The sequence below is a fragment of the Anser brachyrhynchus genome (genome assembly GCF_964034855.1).
Source record: "Anser brachyrhynchus genome assembly, chromosome: 7".
Lineage (NCBI taxonomy): Eukaryota > Metazoa > Chordata > Aves > Anseriformes > Anatidae > Anser > Anser brachyrhynchus.
In genome coordinates this window covers 5,577,686-5,598,017 of record NC_137701.1, presented here as the reverse complement: position 1 = coordinate 5,598,017, position 20,332 = coordinate 5,577,686, and the positions used below count along the sequence as shown (strand labels likewise).

The window sequence follows — 20,332 nt, the reverse complement described above, 5'->3', positions numbered from 1 at the left end:
TTGGCTCCAAAGCATGGAAAAATCAGGAACTACTCACAAAGTAGAAAGAAAACCAAAGAAAATAAAGAATTGTCAGTTTTTAATGTGCAAAACAGCATCTATGCTTTCTGCGTCCCCATTCTTGGAAATGGGTGGATCCGTTTTGGCTGAGAAGCTTCATTTGGGAAATTTTTGTAGTGAAAGGAATTCCTATGGAATTCCTAGGAATTTTCCTATTCTGTGAAAGTTAAGGTTGGCAGGTACACAAGCCTCTGGGAAAAAGGTGAGTACTGTAGAAAGACATTGTCCGCTTAACACAGATATATTTTAATACATGTATGTATTTAGTAATTAATATTTTCCAGTCTGTGTAATTCTGCCTTAATAAAAAAACACTTTTGTATAAGAAAATTCCAGTAATTACGACTAGTTTTAGGAATTGTTACTAACTTTTAACGAGCATACTGATATTCCACGTGGCTTTAAATAGAAACAGCAGTCAGCTATTTCTAAATATGGCAGCTTCTTAAATGTCTTATTTAGAGACTTTCAGTTTTGTTTTAATGTTGTCTCTATATAAAAATGCCGTTTGAAGTGAAAGATTTATACGGATATTTGGAAATTGGAAAAGGAATTTGAAGCATAAAGGAGGAACATTCAAAGAGGATGTGCTAAAGCTGCAGGACAAAATCTAGAAGTGCTGCATGTTGTTTTCTGATAATCATCCAAGAGATATTTGACACCTCTTTAACTTGACCAGTGGTGTTTGGTTATGTGCGACGTTGCTGACCAGAACGCTCCAGCTTTAGCACAGAATGCTTGTTACAAGGTCAAGAGGGAATAAGGGAGCACATGAGCAGATAGCTGGTGTGACGTCGGTGAATGGGAAGGATAGGCCAAGTCCCAGGGATTTTAAATTCCGTTTCAAATGGACGATCACTCAGATTTTAGTAAATACAAGTGGTTCTGCCAAAAGAAAAACTAACGAGGTCTGATTTCTGTCTTCTGCGATCCACCCTGCTACCAGAATATTCTCCAAACTTTCCCATATATCCAGAATCTCAGTCTCTGCTGTGCACCAGCCTCCCACTGTTCCCATACCTATTTGTCTGGGCAACCTGCAGTGGGGCAGCACGTGGGCAGGTCGGCAAGTCAGTGCTTACGTGCTGGTGGATCCCGGCTTTTGAGAAGTTACAACTGCCTTTTCTGCAGTAAGGCCGTTATTCCGAGGCTGCCCTCTCCAAACAGCTGTCAGTTATCACAGAAATTGTGGAAATGTAATATCTTTGGGATTTCTGCTTCTTCATCAGATTGAATTGAAATTGATCCAAGGGTTTCCAAGTTGCTCGGCAGGGGGGAGAGGGGGAGGCAGTGGGGCAGGCAGCACAAGTCATCGCTCTCATTTTGACAGGAAAAGAAAAACACACCCAAAGCTAGAAAAGCTTAACAGAGAAGTTTTAAAACTTGGAGTTAATATTAGGTACTCGAATCGCGTGATTTGTTCCTAGGCTCCTCGACAGGGTTGGGTGCTCACAGGTTCTGCTGAAGGCTGTGAATCGTGGGTGCTCAGCAAGCACTCTGCAAAGTCAGATGATTTGGATACAGGTGGTGTAGGTAAATTTAAGTGCCCTCAATAAATGCCTGCTGACAAGCTATTTAAGGTGCCATGTGTAGAGAAAGGGAGGGATTTTGTGTTTTGGTGTTCCCAGTTAGAGGTAGCTCACTACTGCCTTCACCGGCTTGGGCAACACTGCATGCCTTTAGCTTCTTGCAGGCATTAAGTTGGCAGCCCTGCAGTCAGCAAGTACAAAGCTGGCTGGCATACTCTCTGCAGCCCCCAGCTGCAGACAGCAGCCTGGTGCGACTGACAGTCCAGATGGGAAATTTCTCAATCAGTTGATCAAGGGTAATAAATACAGAACCATCCCTCTCAACCCCTTTTTTAAGGTGCTTTTATTGTTTGAATCATAACTCTAAACAAGTAGTGCATGTGTTTGAATGACTGGGACTCCTGTAAATTTCACTGTAATGTTTCACCCTTAAATAAAAAGCTTTTGGGGATTCTCTTTTAAAGACTTCTGTACTGTATTTGTTTTCCTTGCAGATAAATCTTTCTGGATTTCTCCCAAAAGCTGAGTCAGACAGCTCTTTGACATGTCTGTCAGGTTCAGAAAGGAGTTTCATTTTTATAAACAATCGTCCGGTTCTTCAGAAGGAAATACTGAAGGTAACATCCTCTAGCTTCTTATTCAAGGAATAAAAATATGTTTTTTTTGAGGCCAGAAAGGGCTATACTATCTGCAATATCTGCCCACATGAAATAAGCGGAGTATTACAAGTGAAGCATTTACAATAGAAACCTCATCCACAAGTCTGATACTCCTGATATCTCAGCTCTGTTATGTCCTCTGCAGTGACTTGTAACCACAGAGCTGGAGGCTATCCTTATGGCTGTTTGAAAAAAATAAGAGCACAGAATAGTTTATATTAACATAGCAGAATTACACCTGTGCAGTTTTCCATGAGGGAGCTCTATGTGGTTTCCTGTAAGAGAATTTTCCTGAAAATAAAATTTTAATTTTGTTCACTCTGCACTGAGGGCTTATCCAGCAAATATGCTTACTTTCCCTTTAAATCTGTGTATGCATTGAATAAAAATGAAAGTGATAGTGCAGAGGCATTGGCTACAGCTAGGCATTGTGTAGGCGGAATTTGATACTCTTGGGTTTCTCACACTACTGAACCTTGCAGCACCTCACTTGGAGCAGCATTGCTGTTCTAATCCTTGCCCTCCACAGAAAATAAAATTCCATTCATACTGAAGTGTGTACATGTAGGTTTTAAAGTGGGGACAATCAAGTAGGTTTCAGTTGGCAGTTTTGTAGATGTAAACCCTGAGCTTGTGTTCATATTTTAAGTGACAAACAAGGCTAGTCCTGTGCTTCGTGTCCACACAGTAATTGATCTACCTGGCTCTTGCTGGAGTTGAAAGCTCAGTTTGGATCCCATGTAAGAGACCGCTTTTTAACCAGAGCAGAGGCTAGGTGGGGTTCAGGTTACTGTAATACAAAGTAAGAATACATGGCCCTTCATTGAGGGCTGTTCTCATAGTGGTGATAGTGATGCCTTTTATTTTTGTCCACCTTTTAGATGTTTTTATGTTAGGCGAGAATAGCAATTCCTCTGTAAGAACATGCTTGGATAGGTTTGAAAAACCAGCTATAGACCACTTTCTTCATGCTCTGTTAATGTATGAGGGAAGAAGTGCTGGTGGCCCTCTTATTACTGCAGTTCAGTGCCAGCTGAGGACAGACTGTGGGAATAGTAAGGTTAAAATAATTTTTAAAATATTAAAATAAATTAAAATATCATTAAAATAATATTTTATAGTTAACATTTATTTAAAATTCAAGTTTCAGAAGCTCTTTCTTGTTTATACTGTTTGTCTGTTAACATATTTTCTCCAGTATATACTGGAAAGGATCCACAATACCAGAGGAAAATGCAAAGACCTTTATTTGATCATTCTAGTTTGCAAGACCTGCATTATGAAACAACTAAATAACTTTGTAGTTTTTTGACGTGAGTTTTCAAGCAGATTATAGAGAAAACAGTAAGGTCAAGCAGAGTTGGAGAAAAGTAGTAAGTTTATAATTGGGTTAATAAAAGGAACAAATTAATCCTATTCTGCAAAAAGAGCAGGTCTGTGATGCCAGTGCTACTTTCTCAAACAGTCTTTGGTTTGGCTGAAAGAGACAACAATGTAGTTGCATGCTATATAGGTAGATTTTCTTTAAAAAGCAAACGCAGAAATAATAGCATTTGTGTTGACTGAGGAAGTAAGTACTGGAATTGCAGTCCAATTTGGGTATTTTTAAGTACAAGCGTATCATGTCTTTTCTTCCAAACATGATCAATGTATTCATTCAGAAGGTCAAAGTAGCTGCCATTAATTTCTTGGAATTTGTTCTTTTTTCCTTTTTTTTTTTTTTTAATTGTGAAAACATGGAAACCACCAGTAACTCCCCTTTTGGTGGTTATTCTGGCATGTATATCCACAAAGATCTTTTTAGCATTCTGTTAATTTGGGGGAAAAATACAGTTATGATTCTGTAACATCTGTGCCTTTGTGTCTGTTTTATTGCCTGTACTGACATCTCTTTACTAAATGAATCTGTAGTTAATTCGACAGTACTACAGTGCGGCGTCACACAAGGACAGTACCCGCTTATACCCTGTTTTCTTTTTGAATATTACTGTACCTGCATCTGCTGTGGATGTGAATTTAACGCCTGATAAAACTCAAGTTTTACTGCAGTACAAGGTAATTGATGTCTAACTCTGTTTTTGAGTTGACAACTTTTTACTTACGTACACATAATAAGGGCTTCTGGGGCTGCTGAAATGTTTGAAGGTAAACAGTGCCACTAAGGTTTTTAGGAGGATTATTTGAAACTAATTTCCCAGTTGATTTCCAAGATCATTTATGTGCTGTCACATACATGTGTGTATCACTTTGCTTCCAGATGGCTATGTAGTAGTGACTGAAGCTAAATGGAATTATGATGTGTGCTTGAATAAATCTCATGTTATTTTCATAATTACACTAAGTAATAAACTTTTCAAACACTGCACACATTAGGGGAGGAGGAGATGATTTCTACCAAATGCAGTGTTTGCCATTACATGTGTAAATAATTGTTGACATCACTTAAGTTTCAGGACATCCAGTTCGTGCTAACAAGACTTGAAATTTAAACAGTAAATGCCCATGTTTTAAATGTTATGTAGTGATAGATGTTGCATAAATTCAGTTTCACTTTTTGGCACTTCATGTGTGAGTGCCACAAAAATTAAAGCTACAGTGGTAAGGCTGTTATTCAGAGTGAATGTAGGTAGTCACACCACTGAGATTATCCTTTTCTTCAGTGAAAGTTTTTGTGCTTGTCTGTGTTAATCTTGCAGATGTATTGCCTGTTAAGTGCCACTTGTATGAAAATTAACATAGCTTTCTCACATTTGTTCTACCTTAAAACTTTCTTTAGCATTACAAAGGGTTAGTTTGTTTTATTTCCATCATTTGTTGCAGAAATGTCCTGGAAGCATCTTTGCAAACATGCTTACGTAAACTGGGGTGGTGTTCTGTCCTTACTGTAAGTTTCTAACATTGTGTTAGGTGGAAATAGATTCACTTGATACAGTTTTAAGCAATTGGCATGCTGTGATATAAAGAAAGCACTTAATTGCTTTTGTAATACCGGAGTACACGAGTGAAGCGGAGCACCTCTCAAGAAATATTTGAGGTGAAAGGTGTCTACTTCAGAGTCTTTTGGGACATTTCTGAAAAATTGAAATGCAATAATACGCCCAGATTTATTTGAAAAATATTGCGAGTAAGATCACTTTGTTCTTTATTCTCAATATCTGTCAGTTATTATGTATTCACTTTTTTCATGCTTGTGTGTGTTTTCTTCTGTTTTTTTTTTTCCTTTTTTTTTTTTCCTCCCTCCAGGAGTCTGTCTTATTTGCTGTTGAAAATGTGTTGAAATCACTCTATGGGCCACTACCTGCTACGGTCTCTGGTGAAGCTAATAAAACAGATGTTACCTCAGAAGACATGTTTGTTCATAAAACAGGACAAACAGATGTGGTTGTTAATGAAATGGAACCATCTGGAAACAATGATCTACATGCTCATACTTCATTCCTTTCATTCAGCAGTGATGTGCAAAATTGTCAAGCAGGAAAAAACACAGAGATCTGTTTAAATCATCAGGCATTTTGTGGTGATAATATACGTAGTCGCCTAGAGGAAAAAGAGGTTTCTAAGAGTGATGCCTTTCAAGACGGTTCCTTAAATTTATTGCGTGAGGAGGAACAGAATGGACAGAATACAACCGATATTCCAAGTTGCAGTGCTCCAATGGAACCCGAATATAAAAAAGCTGATGAGCATCTTTTGAGTTCTGATAATACTTGCGAGATAGAAAAAAATGAGGAAACCTCAGTACCTAAAGACTTACCTGAAATCTCTGCTGATAATTGGAGTATGGGGAATGGATTTAAAAACTCTCTAGGAGACAACCTGGAACCTGTTAAGATTTTAATTCCTGAAGTTGGAGGAGCAACTAATAAGCAAAGCGAACGTGCTGGTGAACAAAGCTGTGATCCACAAACCCTAAATCAAAGTATAAAGAAAACAAATGTAATAAATGATAAAACTGGACAAGTAACTGCTTATGACTTAATTAGTAGTCGAATAATAAGGAAACCAAAGACCGCATTTGCCCTCTTCACCCAAGAATATCGTTCAAAATTGTTTTCTGAGCACCCAAAGATTAGCATGAAGGACATCCTGTTGAAAATTGAAGAGCAGTGGAAGAATTTGGATGAAGAGGAAAAGAAGAAGTAAGTTTCTAGGCTGTATCTTGCTTCTAAATCTCTGGTAACTACCAATGAGCAAATGAGTCATCTGTTGTGAATAAAATATATATACATATATGTATATAACTTCCCAGTTACTGATGAAAAACAGAACAGAAAATTATTTTTTGGCTTTTCAAGAACAGCATTGATATAGTAAGTTGTCATCTTTTGCTGTGTGTAGATGTGCACTGCTGATCTGAGTTACTCATTTTGCCACTGTACTTGCTATGCAGCAGTTAAATAGGGACGGTTTTGATGAGTTATTATATAGAGCTAACAGACAAGAAATGTACTGTTTCAATTGTACAAACCTCAGTTTTTTAAGGGCTTGCTGTATATTGTCACTGCAGATGCAGCGTCAATGAAAACCACCTCAGTGATGGATGAGGCACTGTATAGTTCCTCCAGAACTTTTTCCAACCAGCAGTTCTTTTTTATTGCTCTAAAGTGAGAATTCTTTTTCAGGGTCTTTAGTACTTGAACATTTGGTAAACTCCTTTCCCCTAAATTTAGCAAGTATCCCAGCCCAGGCTACCCCATTATTGTATTTATAAAACCCAATCAAATGATACAAGGAATTTCATTTTTCCCCCAAACAGATTTTGCAGTGCTGGTTCAGAGTACAGTACAGTTTGAATGCTTATTTATCCTCTGTTTCACTCTAAACCAAACCTCTTTTCAGATTACAATCTGAATAGCTAAATTTCGTTTTCTAAACTGAGTTCTATTACTGTATTTTTGAAATGAAATCTACAAGCAAGGGTAGGGTTTACCCTTTTTTTTAAGGGAGAGGTGGTAATGGAATAGTTAATATGCATATGTTGTCCTTTATGTGAAATTTATATTATGGTAAAAGATTAATTAGAATAACAGGTTTTGAGGCATCCTAAGACAGTTCAAAACATGGAAGGTGGGTGTTTTGTTTGTTTTATTTTTGTAATTTTGTAAAATGTAAAACACTTTGGGGCATCATACAAATGAGGAGAATAGAAGTAGTTCTTCAACAGTTTTACAAGCAATGGTTTGAGTGCTCATTGTGATTTGAGGCAGAAAGTTTGGGAAATTGAATTTGTTTTTGAAGAACAAAATCACTGGCAGTGTTTTGAAAGTGTATTTTCTATTTTCTTAATGTTATGGAAGCAAAGAGAGGGAATTAAGAAAGACCACTGAAGAAGAAGTTATGCTAGCCAAACAGTATAATTTTAAACCCTAATGAGAGATTTGATTAGGAGAATGGTAAGAAAGAGGAGCTGTACCTATTGAATTACTATTAACCTATCTGTTTTTTCCTTGAATCCTGTACCACATGACTCTTCTATTTGAAAATATCTGCACGCCAGCCATATCAGAGTGAAGCAAAACCTTAATATCTAGCTTCTGATTTACCTAATTTAAAGGTCACCAAACAAACAATGTGCTCTGATCACAAAGCCATGCCTGTGAGAAATAGTGTATTGTCCATCTCTGCTTCAGCAGAAAGCTTAATGTAATAGTAGAAATCTACTCCAATTATATTTGTGCTTTTAATGAAGTGAAACAAAAGGTTCTGCCAGCTGTTTCAGAAAATTTTAATTTGCTCTGCTTTAGCTTTTGAGATTTCACGGTTGCTTTCCTGGTACAACTGTTATGTTTAAGAGTGTGCCTACAGATTAACATTGTGTTAGTTCAGGAAGGAGACCTCTCTGGTAATTAATTTTTATCTTACATATAGGACTGAATGCAGTATAGTCCAATGTGTGTTAAAGTCAATGAAAAATTTCCCACTAGTTGTATCAATATAGCTCAGCTTTGGTATAGCTCTCTTCCACTTTGCAGATTGTAAGATTGCCTCTGAAAATAACAAATATGAAGAGATCTGCAGGTATCTTTTCCTTCGAGGCAGCAATCCAGAACTGTTGCGTGTCTGGCAGAGAACTTAAGTCTTGCCTACCAGATACTCTGGATAAATTGGGCCACCTAGAGGTAACAACAAATGTATATGCGACAGGTCTTCCACTGAGCATGCTATACCTCCAACTCCCTGCGACCTTTCTGGCAAGCCACCTCTTTTCCTCGGCTCCAGACCTCCGTCCTTCTGCGATGAAGTCACGTGTTTGGGTTACAATGGGTGTGCTTGGCTTCAGCGTCCCTGTTTATCTCTGTGGCTTCTCCAGCAGGTCTAAATGAATTTAAATGCCTTTTGGGAGCAGTACAACTAACAGATGTCTCATAATGACATAGGATAGCCTTTTCAAAACAAGCCAGCATTTATTACTCAACCGGAATGTAAAATGTTATGGTCTTTAGGTTATAATAGAAGAGGAAAGCTTCCATGCATGTCCATGTTGGCAGCATTGCATATCCCCCTGCTTTGCACAGCCAGGATTTAATTTCGTAGACTCACCCTGCTCTTACTTAATACAGCTTGTGTGTGTTTCTGGCCTGAATATTTCTTGCGTATCAAGCTCAGGTAACAGGGGGAGAAGTCCATCCAACTGCCATGACAGGCAGCAGAAATTATCCTGAAGGTGTAGGAAAGGTTCAGAGCTTATCATAGGGCTAACAAATTACCTTGTCGGTGCTGTGTGGTAGTTCTTCATGAGTATATTTGTACCTTGGGAGGAATACCACTTCAGGTAGTGTGGCCCTTGTTGTCTGTTGACAGATTGGAGCGTGCCCATAGACTGTCATTGGTGACCAGTAACTAGCTCGTGGCTGGTAGCTTTTGCCTGCCTGATATATTTTAATGCATTTCATGGCTTTTGTGTATGCCTTATTTGCAAATCTTTTGGTATAGTTTCATTTGGGGTAAACATACTTGCTTAGCAATTTCAGAAGAATATTTTTTAATCCTTTATTTTAACCTTTTAGTCAATATGTTGTTTCCTTTGGATAGGGGTCACCAGGTGGTCATTGGCCATGCATTGTATTCCTAGCCAGCTCCATTCAGATGCTGCCAGATATTAATAATAAATAATGGTATCAATAATTGGTATCAGTCCTTACATCCTGTTGTTTGTCCCCAGCATTTTTTCAGTAGTAGTAGCAGGTTCATATTCTCCACTCAGAGGAAGCTGTGCTGGTCACCTGAAACCTGCGCATTTCGGAAGCACGCTGTGACAAGCTGATAGGAGCAGTTAAAAGCTTTGTTTGTCTTTTCCCTTCACAAAGGCAGGAGACACAGAAATAGAATGTGACATTTACTTATGATGAGAGTTTGAGTTGTCTGGGTTTCGTTATGTGAAAAGGCTGATGCTGAGAGGTATTACATTCAGAATGGGATACCTCTTCTCTGGACTTGTACAAGTCGGTGCAAGTGGCCAGTTCTGGTCAGAGTTTGCTCCAAATAGCTCACCTGAGGTCGGTAGTTTTATTTGTCTACTCAGTGTAACAGTTTGAGAGACATTATGTTAATTTTTTTTTTGTTAGATGCTGAACATTGCATTTAGGTTTAAGCTGCAAGGAGAAAGTAATAAATTGTGGGATGCATTTTTCTAAGTTGCCCCAAAGTTTCCTTTGAAACGAGGCTTTATTCCAGTCTTCCAATTCCCTCCTTACACACAGGTTTTTGCAGATTTCCTTTCCTTTAGGTTTTGTAAATGGAGGAAAGGATCCTGACTTTACAGTCTTAATTCACAAAACAGGGAAGAAACTGTTCTTGTTGATTATACCTGCTTCTGTGGAAGGCCCTTTGAAAAAGCAAAGGTGTTCCCTAGTAGTTTGTAAACTGGCTGTTTTCTTTGATTCTGAGACAAATCACTGATAATCATGTGCAAAACCCTCACAGTCAGAGCTTGCAAGGCTAGAACTTTTCTGATGGTGGCCTAAAATGACAAATAAGGAGGATTTTCTTTGAAAGTGTTTTTGTTTTGGGTTATCTGTATCACTGAAAGCTCAGTACTCTTGTAGTTAAATATTCTCCTGCATTATGACTGTGTCTATTAAAAGCAAAGTATTTATTGATCTGGTCAAAGCTATAAATGTATTCTGGATAAAAAAAATTCTGTTCAAGTGATTTCATCCATTCATTTTAAGAGGAGCAGATGTTTTTTATCTTAACATTTACTCCATATTTTCTAGGACATGATTTATAGCAAGAAACTATTTAAGCTGACTTTTTTAGTTAACTAAATATTGGTACCATATGTGAGTGCTAGCACATCATAATTAATTGCAAATGGTGACCCTTTTGTTGACCTTAATTTTCCAGTGTGCATACACATAATTGAATTAAACTGTTCCAGCAAGTAGCAATAAATAAATATGACCAGCTAAAATACTTATTTCCAATACTTACACATGATAGTACTACCTTTTACTGAAGATCAGGTTGGTATGAATAACCTGCCAGAATTCAGAATATCAAATCAGGGCAAAAGAGGGAGTTAGCACATTGCTCCTTTGGCCTTCGAAAAATCAGGTTCTTATGTAGGAGGTAAGCATAAACCTAGCATCTATAAAACTTGAGCTATCTTCCTGACACTTGCAAACTCATTAAGAATCCATTCAGGTTGTAGAGATTTAGTATGTAGCAATGGTTTCACTGTTTAGAAGCATTTAGAATAGGTCATTATTGAGTACTTTTTTAAAAATCTGTAAATTTATTAGAGTTCTGTGATAATCTTATTTATTCTGGATTTACATGTTTTTATTTCTGTGGCTAATTGTAGGCCATTTGAAGTTAGTGTAATTCTTTACCTTAAATAAAGCTCGAGGCTTATGAAATTATTTAACCTCCATACTCCTAGGTACGCGCTTGGACTCCCCTTAAAATTTGCATAGCTCTAGAAGCTGAAATGACTTTGTGAGTAGGGCTGGGTGCGCCTGTGACAAAACTCCTTCAAAAGCTGTGCATCTGATTGCAAATTTGAGTTAAACATAGTCTTTGGGACTGAGGTCTAAAGCAATCTGCTGTAGCTCTTGGTATGATGCTGTAAGATGCAGCTTACGCCCCCCTGTTCAGTAACTCAGGTTTTCCTGGCTGTCATGATGAAGGAAATTTTCCAACTCCTCATGTTCACTGGGTAGGGTCACCTACCACTCCCAATCTCCTTCCCACCCCATTTGTAGTGGAAGCATATTGATGTGGCTACTTAAATGAACCATGGGTGTTCTTGCCGATATAGGAATGGTTTCCGAGTCTGGGGTTTCTTGTTTGGTTCAACTGGTTCATTTTGTCTTTTAAGTTACGAAATAAAAGCTGCTAAAGACCTGGAACGATACAACAGAGAGGCCAGTAAAGCTATGCAGCAAGCAGTGCACAGACCCACAAAGGAGACAGAGAGACAGAAACCCAGGCTGAAGACTTCCCTGTCCAACCAGCAGAAGCTTGACAAAATGTTCCATGCTCAAACTGAAAAGAAGCAGAAATCTGACCAGCCTTTGAAAACTGTGACAGTACCTTTTTCCCTGAGTTCCTGTAGACATCAGAGGCATGAGAAGAGTAATTCAGATGAACACGAGCTTTACCTGATCCGTCGTCAGAGTTTTCCTGATATCTGGATATTTGCTACTGAAAAAAAGCTAATGTTGCTGAATCCATATAGATTGGAAGAAGCCCTGCTGCACAAAAGATTGCTGAAGAATCATCAGCTTCCAGTAGAGAAACTGGACAAGCCAATTGTGTTAACAGACAGGTATAGTACAAATGAGCAAAAATTTGTATATTATTTAAATAATTTATGATTATTTAGAGTAGGTTTGTATGGCCCCGTTTGCTAATTCTGTGTCTATTTTAATCTGAAAGCATTCAAAGCATAAAAATATGCTCTTAGAGATAAACAAATGAACAAATAATGAGCACGCCTGGTCATACTCCAGTTGAAATAAGTATGAATTCTGACCTGTTTGGCTGGTAGTGCAGTGAAGACAAGTTTCTTCCCCCAGAGGGAAACTAAATGCTGCACATTTTCACAACTTCACTCTAGCTAACTTTCCCCATGGATTAGGGAATGGCTGATGTAATTATTATTATTATTATATGTCTAAACTTGGTCATTCTTTAAGATACATGAATAGTTGATGTTTTATATTTCTTCTTTAAGCAAACTGCTTTTTTCCAAATACTTTTAAAAAATTTTGACCACTTTTGATATCTTAACATTTTTAATGTATTTTTCTCACAGTTTTAATTTTCAAATTAATTAGTTTTTTTAACCTTTTGGCTGTTTTTTCTTTCCAGTATTCTTGGTGGATCTCACTATATGTCTGCTCTTTACAAAATGCAGAAGGATTACCAGAGATTAAATGGATCAGGTTATTTGACAGATCCAAGGCTTGTAGCAAATGGATTCCAGATAAAAGTGATCGAAGGTATGATGGTTTTAAAATCTTTTAGTCTCACTGGGGCTTGCTGCTTCTGATTTACTGAATTAAATGATGTAGATCTTGTTATTCAACATCACCTTATCATTTAAAGCACTGAGGTCCTGCCTTCCTTAAGATTGAGAATGTATTGCTTTGTTAGGACTGTAATTGTCTACATGGAACATTGAGTAATAAAAACTAGTAACTGAACAGAAGACATGAATAAAAAAGGAAAGGTCCGTAGATAATGTAAATGGGCACTTCCTATTTACACATCTCAGCATTTCAAAGAGTGCTTGAAATCCACATTCTCCTGACATTTTAATAAAAAAATAAGAATGTATTCTCCAAATGCTGGATTGCCATTCTGACAGAATGATTAAAGCAATGAGAATCCCATAGTCCAGCAACTTCTTCCAAGAGGATAGTTATTTGCAGAATCACCTGTGAGTACATACTTTAGCTGACTATCCCTCTACCCTTCGGAAGTTGAGGAGGTCCATTAAGGAGCCGGAGCAGGTTATTGTTCTTCTCTCATATCAGGATTTAATACAGAGCCCAAAGGGGCCAGTGAAGAGAGGGTTAGAGGATCACTGTCCGCCCTTTTGGTAGAGTTGTTCTCAACTCTCAGACAGTCTACTTTTCAATGCCTCTATTTTGATCACAGACTAGGTCTGTTTAATACAACATCCTTTCACCTTAGCAAGAGAGATTTAATGTTTAAACATTTTTCTGAAGAGTGATTTACAGGGATGCTGTTGGAAGTCCAGAGGCAACCCATCCAGGGTCAGTTCTGTGCAACAGGATTTCTCCAGCAGACTTCCAAGAAAAGCAAACTTCCTTGGGGGTGGTACCTAGCTGTGACAGCTCGGAGAAAAGGTTCACTATAAGAGCTGTTAGAAATGCTATAGCTTCATGTGTTACAGAACCCCGCATATGTATAGTGATGACAGATCTACTCTAACATATGGGATCTTTTAAGAGTAGGGACAAAAAAGGGATGTAGAGTAATTCCCTCAGTCAGAGGCTGGCTCTTGGGAAGAACAGAGCCTAAGCTGTTTTCTTTTCTTAACCATGCACAACAAAAACAAGGACGCTTCTTTCTGACTGGCTAAATCCTGTGATAAATAAAGAACTTTGTAAAAGAAGCGTTCATGGAAATAATCTTAGATTGAATGATTAGGGGAATAGAGTGCCTATGGTAAGAGACAGCTCTTAAAAAGCTCAGTCAAGTAAATCAGAAGCTGAGCGGGTCTACGATTTGTCTCTAGACAAATACGGGAGGAAGGGATCTGAACTCAGCCTTTTTGCTCACATACCTTCCTTGGGGGGTGTAGGGGGCTTCTTCCAGTATTCAAGTTTGCACAGAATCTGATTAATGTAAACTGGTTGTGAATAAATTCACTGTGGAAAATTTTGAAGAGAGTTTTTAGGTAGCAACAGATTAGAGTTGTTGAGCAGTCTCATGATACTGGAGAAGGGAAACTACTTTTAAGATGGTTTGCTTAGTTTAAGAGCAATATTTAACAAAAAATACCAAAGGACTCGGCCTAGTAACCAGGAAGTAGTAAGTAACTGTCTTCAAATATGATGTCCCTAACTGTATAAAATCAAGAATATGAAGTCTTGTGAGGAAACTTGTTCGCATTTGGATCGCAGTTAGTGGAAGTATGAACGCTACTCCATTGGCTTTGTGTGTGCTATACAGGTTGAGGAACCATGGTAGGTAAGTTATGGACTTGATCAGTACTATATGGCCAGCCCATATGAAGAATGGGAATCTAATTCTGTTCTTTGTCCTAGTCTTATATTTTAACTACTTGAATGAAATGTTAATAACATCTGAGGCTTGTCAGTCATGTTTATAAGCTTCTGCTGATGACATTATGGCAGTTACAGCCTCTGCTGTTAAAAGAGCATATCATTGCAGAGGAAGGTAGAAATACCAGGAAAAAATGGAATTTCACCCAGCCTTTTTTCCAACTGACCCAAGAATTTTTACTTAATACTTCATCAGTTCCTCTTTTTTCTGTATTAAACTCCCTCCTGAAATACGCTGCAAACTATTGCTGTTACAAACACTTACTAAATCTGTTTTTCAGGAACACGGATATTAATTATTAACACTCCTTACCTGCCCTTTTTTGGAAATTTCACTGTAGTTTGGAGCTCTTTAATTTCTAGATCCTTCTTGCATTAATCTTTACGTAAAGTGACCTGCAGACCAGGCATGTTTTGTCCAACTTACACCTGAATATTCATGTAGCATTTCTCAACGTCGAGTACAAGTTCATCTCATAAAACATTTTACAGTGTCTTTGTTTGATTTGTTTGTTTTAAAACTCATACACAGCCTATAAAGGGGACATTTGCTTAGATGTTTTTGGACTAGAAGTTGTCTCAGAAAAGTTTTTTTCTTCGGTACATACTGTTAATTATTTGGGACGGGTTGCTGCTTCGCAGGGTAGATGATGATACAGCTTGCTGCTGTTCGTGGAGGGGTGCCCAGAATGTAAATGCACACTTAACCCCTGGTAGCTGGAGAACTTCACTGGAGCAGTATCCATAGTAGCACACCTGAATCCCATCTTCTGTGTGTGCGTACCTTTGAAAACCTTATTTTTTCCTCAAACTTGTTGGCCAGATCGGATCAGTCCTAGTATTTGCTGTTTCTTAACTGAACTATCAATTCTCTCTTGCTATCGGGACCCACTGTAGTGTATTTAACAGTCTGTACTTCCCTTGGGCGCTTCAGCCTTGATATGACCGTGGTAGATGTCCCTTTCTGACTCATGGTTGATTTATTGATTTATTATTAATAGCCAACAATGCATGGCCTCCTTCTTAATCCTGGGGTTAAGAGTGGTTTGGGTTTTGTTTGTGGTTTGTTTGTTTTTTCAATAAAAATTTCCTTTTTCTGACCAATTATCACCTAATTTGTTAGCTCTCTTGAATCTTCTTTTGATTGGTGTTTCTTAATACAGACTTTATTCAACTCCTCTGATAACTTCATACCCCTTCAAAGGGCAGTCTGAATGCCTTTGGGACAGTAAATGTCCCAAAATTGCGGACAAAAATCATAGACTGATCGCTGTCTTACTATTGTTACAGTAATTCTCCATGCAGGGTGCAATATTGGAGTTTTCCAGGCAACCTTGTAACAGGAGCCATAAGAGAAGACAACATCTGTAAAGTAATGCCACTTTGTTCACCTCCTCGTTCTCCTCCGTCTGGTGATTCACTTGCTTGCTTACAGGCTTGGTGGGGCCCTTTCTGCTGATCTGAAGGCTCAAGGTGCACCATCTGCAGGTGGTGCCAGTCCTCATGTCAGCACACGTGAGTTCTACGCTTGCTTTGCCTTTCAACGTGGTATCATGAGACGAAGTAAGCAAGTTAATGGCACAGTGCCACCACCATATCACATTTAAAAGATGATGCGGGACCAGTCTGGCCATGCAGAAAGACAGTCAGTCTCTGGAGTTGGTGCACAGACCATTCATCTCAAAGCTCTTCACCATGTGGGGACTTTCAGAGTGATCGGACACGATTGTAATGTACAGCATTTTAATGACTATTTCTGGGACATCCTCATCTTAGAGGTTTGTAGAGATCTAAGTCTTTTTGTGTTCTGTAAGCAAGATGATTTCATGTAGGCCCTCCCTAGAGCTTTCTTTTCCAAAGCATCCATCTGATTTACTTCTGATCCCATGGACAGGAAGACTGAAATACGTGACTTCAGGTGGAGCATTGCCAATATTGCTGGCAAACCAGTGGTCAAGGAAGTTTTCATTTTGGAATTTTGTGTCTTCTGTTGGGAAAATCAGAACCCTGCCATTATTAATAGTGGCAGATCTTCTGCCACTGTACTTGGGCAGTTCCTGCCACTTTAAAGTTGGGATGTTGAAGTGCTTTTGGAGTTAGAATTGGACTGGTTTTGTGTTTTTTTCCATCATACATATTTTTTATTTTTTTTTTAGTAACAGAAAGCTATTAACTTTTTATTTGATTTATTTGCCTAAATGATTAGTTTTCAATTTCATCAGCCTTATATTTCCAAAATGTTTTTCTCTGACTTCTCCTCGTAGGGTTTTGAATGGTCTAATTAGGACTTTTCTTCCTATCAAGGACTCATTTTCACATGGAGTTCTGATCTTGTTCTGTCATTTTAGCAGGAAAACTCTTTCAGCTTTTGGCAACGTTATCCTTTTTTCACTAGTGCAGCCCTTGGATAGCAACTTTTACAGAAGTACAAGAGTTTCAGGCCCTACTCGTGTGTTGCCTTCATTTAAGGCTAAGTCTGTCCTTTGAATACTCCTTTGCTGTGAGACAAGAATGTCATTTAGCTTTGTTTTTTATTGTTTTTAGACTCTGACTGCAACGAAAGCTGTTTTAAGTATCTTAGGCATTGGACGTGTCATATCTTCTTGTTTTGGTAGACCAATATTTTTCATAAAGTCTCTTTGTCTCTCCTTATAGTGATTGCTCAGCAGTCTAAGGAGTTTTTAACTAGATTTTTCTCTGGATAGCTGACAGTGAAAAACATGTTGTGAAATAGCTCAGAAAAAGCTTCTTGCTGTAAATATGTGAGTTAGGCAAAATCAATGGTTTCTTTGTGGAACGTGCCAGTTGTTGTGATCTGCAGAGCTGTGACATTGAGCTCCAGTCCTCCTTCCACTGCCATCCCACCCCCTCATGTTTTGGCCTTACTGAGACTTCCAGTGGTGCTACCTTTGGGAGAGCAGTCTGTTTGCTTTTACTTAACTCAGTACTCTGGGATCTTCCAGGCATTTGTTTGCTGGGTGTAGCTTGCAGTGATCCCTATATACAGAAGAGCATTTCAAGAAGTAAGATGAATTGCTTTCCATCCAGTTCTTAACGTGTTTTTGGAATATGGAGCTTTACAACACGTCTGCCTCTTTCCTTCATGACAGGATGAATTTTTGGATGGAAAGGAACTGAGAGCAGGGACCATGTCTTACCCTTTTTTTAATTATTTTATTATTATTATTTTTACAGTGGGCCTAGTGTCATGCCCTAAGGCATGCTGTATTGTATGCTTAGTAGAATATGTGTATCTAACCTATGTATATGCAAAGAATGTGCTTACAAGGCTTCAAAGAGCAGTAACAGGCAAATAACCCATCTTCCTTGGTAACATGAGCTGCCTCAGCTCTTGTAACCAACCAGTGGAAAATCATGCTGCTACTTTATTTCAGCTTGATTTTGATCATAGACTGTCAGCTAGGTAGTCTTAGAGTGTCACCTAATCTAGGTGGCAGCTGGAAGAGAACAATTTTTCCTGGCCATCAAAAAGGAATTATCCAAAGATGATTGTAAATGTTTTGTTTGGACAGAAAAAGGGGAAATTTGTAGCAATGAGAAATCCACATTTTTAGTCAGTTGAAAACTAGTTTATTTGTTCACTGACATATTTTCCTTGGAATTTGCAGAGCATTTCACAGAAATTACCATGGAAACTGCTTGAAGACTGCTGTTTGAGTACTCAAAAATCTTAATGTATATTTTGTCAAAAATTTACAAGTACACTGAGGTTTGGACATCTGCTTATATCATCAGATGTTGCCAATATCTGAGTTCCTGCAAAGACTTGCACATAAATACGTTAATCAGCATGCAATGGACTACTTTTCAGTTTCAAGAATGTAAGCAGAAAAGGAGAATGATACACAAACAGAAGTACTAAAGAAGGAAATTTCACGATTTGTATTGTTTGTTCTTATGCTACACTTGCTTTAAAGTCTCATCTGACTTTCAAGTAAGTGAAAAGTATTGTGAACTCAAATCTGACTGTCAAAATTGGCATACAGAGAAATTGCTATTGGTAAAAATAAAAAGTTTTGAGCATCAGCAGTCTTACAAGCAAGCACATCTGACTAGTTTACTGGATTTGCTTAAAAAAAATGCTTACTAAATCCTGGAACTCACTGTCGTGAGACTTTAAGAGGAAATACAAACTTTTAAACTGAAAATCTTAACATTTGAAACTTAATGAAGTTCTTTGTCCTGTCTTTGTTAGCATATAGAACTTTGGTAGCCTATAGAGCATATAAAATCCTGTCATTGGTAGCATAAAGAGCATATAGAACTATTGAAGGTTCATCAGATAGGATATGCTCTTATTGTAGAGAGAAAGCAGCAAGTGGTCTGGAACAGTGACACAAATCTAGTCTTGCTTTCATTAAAACAAAATTTGCATAAAAATGAAAAGAGCTGGAGGAGATTAAGAACAGACTTCATCTTTGATGCTGTCTCTTGCGGCCTTTCTTATGGGGAAATATTGGCATAGTACATGGTCTTATCTCACCTTTAGTAACTGGCAACCTTTCAGATAGTTTAAAGTTTTGCTTTTAGCTGATTCTGATCACAGGCTTACAACAGTACATAAAAAATGTCTGGTTTTGCTGGCCAAGATTAGGGAAAGACAGCCTGAAAAAGAAGAGGACAACAATGCTGGGTGAAAAAGGAAATAAAGCTTCAAATTTGAAGTGGTGCTAAATATATAGCTGGAAGTAGGTTATGTGATTTTTAGTTCCTTGTATCAAATTCCCACTCTGGTCCAAGGCCATGAAGCATAAAACAAATCCAACATTATTTACCTGGTGACACACTCATACTTAGAGAACTGTTTTCAACCTATGTAGTCCTTCTGTTGACCTACAGACTCATTTAATGACTGTCAAGTAAACAGTGCCCAGTCATGTATAACAATCTCATTCCAATACCTAATAAAAGTACATTGTGATGACTTATATTGCACATATGTGTTTTCTCATTTCTAAAATCTTTCAGATCGTTCCTAGTATTAGCCTGTGTCTTTATTAGGAATGTGAATTGTCCCTTACCACAGTTTTTTAGTTTAATCCTGTTTATACAAATCTATTTGTCTCCTGCTTTTTTGACTTTGCAAAAGTTGGGGTTTTTTTTTGACTTTTTTCGTGATCCAGGCTGAATGTAATTTAGCCCACCTTGGGCCATTACATAAGAGTGGATTTATTTTCGTTAGGAATTGTACTTTGCCATGCTTTTCCTGTGGAGTTCTTATTTCTTAAGTTTGTGGTGGAGGAAAAGGGAGGGGATCCATGCCAGTTGGGTTGAGATTTCTGTGCACGCTATGAATGAGCACTGAAGGTCTCTTATACATGAGCTGGGTGCCTAAGAACTTCCTTCTGATAGCATTTGAACTGTACAGATGTTTAAACCAATTCCATAGGAAGTAGTGTCAACGCTGTTTTATTTTTTTCAAACTAAATTGAATTTTATTACAAGCTTCTAATTCAATTTTATGTATGTTTTAATAAAAGCTGTGGAAGTTTTAATTTTAAATAAATTTTAATTAAAGCTATGCTCAAGACTGGGAATGTTGCAAAATGCTTTAAGCATTTAAACAGTGCCAGCTAGGATTTGAATTAAAATAAACAGAAGTGTTTGTGATGTCAATATGCACGCATCATGACTGTGAAACCTTGGACAAAAAAATGCTTTTCACTCCAGAGAAGGATGACAAAAAGGTTTCCTAGTTGTATTGAATTTATTATATTAATTTATTAAGCGATTTTACATCTGTTTAATTTTCTCTACATTGCTCCAGAATAGAAATCAAAGCTGTGTATAAATTACTGTT

General features: G+C 37.9%; 1 protein-coding gene across 10 annotated transcripts in view; it reads left to right on the top strand.

Moving 5' to 3' along the window:
- Nucleotides 1-20,332, top strand: part of PMS1 (PMS1 homolog 1, mismatch repair system component) — a 45,966-nt gene that overhangs the window by 22,662 nt on the left and 2,972 nt on the right. For 9 of the 10 annotated variants that reach the window (XR_013953264.1, XM_080598796.1, XM_080598791.1 and 6 more), the window contains 5 exons: nucleotides 2,084-2,206; nucleotides 4,160-4,303; nucleotides 5,492-6,387; nucleotides 11,571-12,020; nucleotides 12,566-12,696. Coding sequence is in view for 9 of the 10 variants with exons in the window: in XM_080598796.1 (XP_080454922.1) it covers nucleotides 2,084-2,206; nucleotides 4,160-4,303; nucleotides 5,492-6,387; nucleotides 11,571-12,020; nucleotides 12,566-12,696 (1,744 nt within the window). In the remaining variant the exon portion in view is untranslated. Of the gene's footprint in view, nucleotides 1-2,083; nucleotides 2,207-4,159; nucleotides 4,304-5,491; nucleotides 6,388-11,570; nucleotides 12,021-12,565; nucleotides 12,697-15,801; nucleotides 20,325-20,332 lie in introns of those variants that run through there. The other variant, XM_080598792.1, reaches the window with a different exon arrangement.